General features: G+C 46.0%; 1 protein-coding gene across 3 annotated transcripts in view; it reads left to right on the top strand.

Annotated features, from left to right (window-relative positions):
* Positions 1–6,000, top strand: part of LOC135103617 (uncharacterized) — a 67,334-nt gene that overhangs the window by 49,787 nt on the left and 11,547 nt on the right. For 2 of the 3 annotated variants that reach the window (XM_064010106.1, XM_064010113.1), the window contains 2 exons: positions 4,740–4,907; positions 5,240–5,854. In XM_064010106.1, coding sequence (XP_063866176.1) covers positions 4,740–4,907; positions 5,240–5,854 — 783 coding nt within the window. The remainder of the gene's footprint in view (positions 1–4,739; positions 4,908–5,239; positions 5,855–6,000) is intronic. The other variant, XM_064010123.1, reaches the window with a different exon arrangement.

Genomic DNA, 6,000 nt, shown 5'->3' with positions numbered 1-6,000 from the left:
TGTGTGTGTGTGTGTGTGTGTGTGTGTGTGTGTGTGTGCCTGTCCTTGTGTCTGTTTGATTGTCAGTGGTATGTTTCCGGCTTTCGTGTCCGTCTGTTTGTCTGGCTGTCTTTGTGTTTCTGCTTTTCATTGCGTCTGTTCGTTCGTCTATCTGTCCGTCCGTCCGTCTGCCTGCCGGTCCGTCTGTTTGTCTGTTTGTTTTCTGCATACTTCTGTTCCCTCTCTCCACCTGTATTTATCTATCCGTTTGTCACAGTGTCTCTGTCTGTCTGTCCAACCACAGTATTCACCGTAACAAGAGGACGAGTAAACCTAAACGAATTGCTTTGATCACCTTCATCCTCATCACATACGCTTCTGCAAAACAATAGATAGATAGATAGATAAATAGATAGATAGATACATACATACATACATACATACATAAATACATAGATACATATATAGGTAAACTGATAGATAGATATATAGATAGGGAAACAGACATATACATACATACATGCATAAATAAATACATGCATACATACATACATACATACATACATACATACATACATACATACATAGATAAGCAGAAGTAAAAAGGAAAACGGAATGTTGTGCACCACAGGCTCTACATCTCGACCAGTCAGAGAACAACGAGGAAGTATATCAGCCAATCACACAATTTTCCGAGCTAACCACAGTAATTCAATCACCCCACTTTCGGGATTTTCGAGTTTCTACTTTTTTTTCATTCCTGTGTGTGTGTGTGTGTGTGTGTGTGTGTGTGTGTGTGTGTGTGTGTGTGTGTGTGTGTGTCGTTATTTCATCACATTTTCTGGTCTTTTACGTCTTAACCATCATCCCACCACTATTGTCACCATCATCACCATCTTCGTCATCATCTTCACCAATCGCAATGTTTCTACGCCTTAACGTTCGCCAATGACGAGGCTTCACAGGTAATACGTCACAGCCCCTTCAGCCAATAGCAGAGACTCTCGTGTCCTGCGTCATGAGAATTAACCAATCAGGAGTAAAGGTCCTCCCGCTGTCCTGTCCTTCCTTCCTCCCTCACAGCATATCCTCTTCCTCCTCCTCCTCCTCCTCCTCCTCCTCCTCCTCCTCCTCCTCCTCCTCCTCCTCCTCCTCCTTCTCCTCTTGTCCCTACCATATACAACACAGTGTGGGAAGGTGTGTGTGTGTGTGTGTGTGTGTGTGTGTGTGTGTGTGTGTGTGTGTGTGTGTGTGCGCCTTTATTTTGTCTTTTTTTCTCTCTCATCCGTTTCTTTTCGTCTGTCTTTTATGTCTGTCTGGATGCTTATGTCTTTCCCTAACCGCGCGCGTGTGTGTGTGTGTGTGTGTGTGTGTGTGTGTGTGTGTGTGTGTGTGTGTGTGTGTGTTCGTCCGTCCTTCCGTCCGTCAATCTCTTTGCCTACGCAATACAATGAAAAGTTTTGGTGTAGTCCTCTTTTTTAACGTTATTTTTTTTATTATTTTGCTTTTCCTTTCTCCGTAGTCTCTCTCTCTCTCTCTCTCTCTCTCTCTCTCTCTCTCTCTCTCTCTCTCTCTCTCTCTCTCTCTCTCTCTCTCTCTCTCTCTCTCTCTCTCTCTCTCTCTCTCTCTCTCTCTCTCTCTCTCTCCATATCCCGTTACCTGGCCATTGTTGTCCCCTCTACAATTTTACTTTCTGGTCTTCCGTGATGGTACTTCTGTTGCTGTTACTCTGTCATCTCTTTTAAGTGTGTAACCTTTTGTTCCCCTTCCATGGCTCTTTTGGGGCTTCAAGTGTTGTTATTGTTGTTGTTGTTGCTGTTGCTGTTGTTGTTGTTGCTGTTGTTGTTGTTGTTGTTGGCAGTTTATGGTTTACACGTTCTTCTTTTTCTCCGTTAGTTTGTTTTGCATTGAGTGGCTCCTGTTTTGTTGTTGTTGTTGTTGTTCTGAGGTTCCTGCTGTGCTGATAACGTTTTTGTTTTGTTTTGGTTTGTTTTGTTTTGTTCACCTCCCCCACCACCATTCATGTAAGTTGTTGTTGTTGTCGTTGTTTGTCAATATAGAGAAGTGTCCTAGTAGAAACTAATTGAAAGAGAAGTGACAGTTGCAGCGCCAAAACAGTAAAGGTATTAGCAGCAGTAACAACAGCAGGATCAGCCGCAGCAGGGAGACTAAGATCACACCAGGTTTAGTAGTAGTAGTAGTAGTAGTAGTAGTAGTAGTAGTAGTAACAGCAGCAGAACACCGGCAACATCAGTTGTAACAGTAATTAGTAGTAATTTCATGGCTGCAGGTTTTAGTGTTTCCTTCTTATGTCAAAAGTAATGCATCTTTTGACCTCGCCCTGGGATGAAGTGACCATGACCTCGATGCGTCCTGGCAAGTTGGAGAGCTGCATGATTCCCACCAGACCAGACTTACAGGGTGCAAGCTTCCTCACGCCTTTTTAAATGTCAAGGGCAGGACAGAAGCTGAACGTTTTAGTTATATGCGTTGTAGTAGTAGTAGTAGTAGTAGTAGTAGCCAAATTGACCTCTCTCGGTTCTTCTACCCCTGTTTTTTTTTTAGGAACGGCATTTCAGCAATCTTTTTTTCTATTTTTAACCTTTTTCTCTTGCCTAATCTGATATAGTAGTAGTAGTAGTAGTAGTAGTAGTAGTAGTAGTAGTTGTTGTTGTTGTTGTTGTTGTTTTTTGTTCTTGTAATAATAATAGTCGTAATAGTAGTTGTTTTTGTTTTTCAAGAATCGCTACCAGATCACTTCATTCCCTCTATCCATATCGGCGTCTTGCAATACGTCACGTACTATCAGTCACTTCAAAGCAGCTGCCTCGTGTTGAGTGCCGCGGCCAGTGGGGCTTTCAGGAGGTGACAGTGTTATCAAGAGAGAGAGAGAGAGAGAGAGAGAGTGTGTGTGTGATGTGTAAAGTAAGCAGGTGACTTTTAAAAGGAGACCAGAACTTTAATAACCTGAGTATTACCCGAGGTGGTGGTGGTGATGGTGGTGGTGATGGTGATGATGATGATGATGATGTTATGTATGATGGTGATATTTACTTTTTATTTGTTTGTTTCGTTGTTTTGTTCTTGTAATTAGTCGTTTCTGTTGGTGATGGTGCTATTGTTGTTGGTGTTGTTATGAATAGTGTTGTTGTTATGGTATTGGTGGTATTGTGAATGTTGTTGGTGCAGTTGTTGTTGTTTTGCTAGGAATGTTGTTGATAGTGACATTACTAATGGTTATTGTTGTCGTTGTTATTGTTGGTAGTAGTAGTGGTTGTTGTGGTGGCAATGGTAGTAGTGGCGGTGGTTGTGGCTGTGGTGGTGGTAGTGGTAATGACCATGGCGGCAGCAGCAGGAGTCGCCGCAGCAGTAGCAAGAGCAGGCAGTACACACCAGCAGCAGTGACATATTACAGTACATACCAGTGACGGGCAGTACTGATTGCTGGAAGTAATGGCGCTCCTAGTCCCAACAGTATTGATGGTGGTGGTGGTGGTGGTGGTGATGATGATGGTGATGGTAGTGACGATAAAAGGATCTTGTTGCATTGTACTACACTCCCTACAGCAACCCGTCTCCCTCTCCCCCTTCCCTCTGCATCACGGGACCCACAACATCCCACCTAACACGCCTGCCAGCCTCGTGCCTCTCTCCTTGCCCTGCTCGTCTCCTTTCGTCCTTATCTTCCCTCCTTCCCAGCACATCCTCCTCTTGTGTCCCTTTGCATGGTGAGGCTTCCTGAAAACCTCGTCTCATCTTGTCTCTTTCCTGTCTCCCCCCTCTCTCTCTCTCTCTCTCTCTCTCTCTCTCTCTCTCTCTCTCTCTCTCTCTCTCTCTCTCTCTCTCTCTCTCTCTCTCTCTCTCTCTCTCTCTCTCTCTCTCTCTCTCTCTCTCTCTCTCTCTCTCTCTCTCTCTCTCTCTCTCTCTCTCTCTCTCTCTCTCTCCGTCCCCTCCTCACACTTTCTTTTATTTCTTCTCTCCATCCCTCCCTTTTCTTCTCCCCTTCCTTCGCCTCTCGTTTTTATCATCTCATCCTCTCACTGTCCATTTTGTTTCCATTCTTTATTCTTCACTTTTCTCACCTCTTTATTCTTGTGTATCACTTCACCCTCCCTTCTTTTATTCTGTTTTCCCCACTCGCTTTCTCTCCATGAGCATGAGGCAACCATTTTGAGGGAGAATGAGTATTACCACCCCACCTCCACCCCTCTCCGTCATCCACGCTCACACCCACGCCCTTGCAGCAGCACCCTTCACCCCCCCCACACCACCTCACCCACCAGCCCTCACGCATTTTGTTTGCTCTTCCTTCTACAGCTGTCTGTGATATCATGAGACTATTATTATTATTATTATTATTATTGTTATTACTATTATTATTATTATTATTATTATTATTATTATTATTATTATTATTATTATTGTTATTATTATTATAGCTTTCACTATTTTGTAGTATTCATCGGTCCATTTACAGTATTTTGAATCCTGAAGTCATCCCCTCCCACTCCTATAAACACGTATCCATCCCTTTAAATCCTTATTTCCTCGCCCTATAAAGCTCCCTGCCCTGTAAGCACCCGTAACCTGTAATACCCCTTCTTTGTAAAGCCTCTGTAACCTTTATAACCCACCAGCACAGGCCAACAGGTGCTCACTACACACCTAAACGCCTTACGTAAAAGTTTACTCTCAAGATATCTCACTGGTAGCATTTTTTCAAACTTACAACATGGCTCTCTCATCGCCTCCTCCCGCAGCTACGTCAGATCGCCGCCCAGGAGCCGCAGGGGGACACAGCCTCGGTAGGGACACAGTGCAGTCAAAGGCAACGGTCGTATATTTTCCGCAGCCAGAGTCGTGGGCAGGTGAGCGAGTCGTCCAGATATGATCCCCACCGAGCCAGCACCAATACCAACCTCAACCAGGTACTGTCCGGCCTGATTCTATGCGTGTATGTGTGTGTGTGTGTGTGGGGGGGGTGACTAATGGCTAAAACTCACTAGTCACTATCGCGGTCGCTTCTCTGTCGCTCTCCATGCCACATACTCGTAGGTTCTGATGTCCACGTGTTTCGTTTCCACCGCGTGTCCGCTGCTGGTTTTCACTCACTGCTGGTGTCGCTGCTGCTTTTGTACATTTTAATTTTTTTTTTTTTTTTAGACTTTCCTTCATGTGTTCCTGATACATTTCTTCTCTTCTCCCTTCCTCTCTCTGTCTCTTCTCTTCCTCCTTCTTCGCTTGTTTCTTCCTAATTTAGCTGCAAATACCAAGGAGCCCCAGGTACGGTCAGTATAAACCCGCGTCTCCTTCAGCACTCCAACACTCACCCCTCCTCGAGCATGCCGACCTCCAGCTCAGTCCACATCATCGTCCGCATCACCGCCGCCACCTCCACAACGACGGCCTTCACCAGTACTTCCTCCATCTCCACGGCAAGGAAGGGAGGAGGAGCAGCTTGAAGGAAATAGATTCGTGTTCTCAAGATGAAAACAACGACGACGAGACCGCACAGGACGACGGAAGTGGGAGCAAAGCTGGGAGCGGCGAGGATAAAGCCAAGGACGCGGAGACACGAGGCGCAGCACATTTGATCTTGGACCACCAGCCTCTTCTCGGCCGCTCCAGGACTCCAAGCATCACGATTGACTTTGAGACACCCGAGAAGAACGCCTCGCGCTTGCCTTCCTCCCACAGCGAAGAGCCAGGGAAACTCTTGCCGCGCGAAAGACGTAAAAGTGGACATGAGGGCGTGATGAGCTTTCACCGGCGGGGCAGCGAAGCTCACTCACGCCGAAATAGTGAAGGACATTCCCGTCGGAGCAGCGGGGTTCATTCCCGGCGGGGAAGCACCCTCTCCTACGTCCTCTATCAGGTTAGTGAACATTGCGGACGGCGCGATCCTTGGTGGTGGCGGTCGTGGTTCCCAGCAGGGTAGAGTTTCCGTGAAGTCTTAGGAATATTCGATGGCCCTCGTCTGTATGTAGCCACGCCGGTTGTCCGAAGAGAGGAGGGAAGCCT

This window comes from Scylla paramamosain, chromosome 1 (genome assembly GCF_035594125.1).
Source record: "Scylla paramamosain isolate STU-SP2022 chromosome 1, ASM3559412v1, whole genome shotgun sequence".
NCBI classification, from domain to species: Eukaryota; Metazoa; Arthropoda; class Malacostraca; order Decapoda; family Portunidae; genus Scylla; species Scylla paramamosain.
The sequence above is the reverse complement of the archived record's forward strand: the minus strand, read 5'-3'. Positions and strand labels throughout refer to the sequence as shown.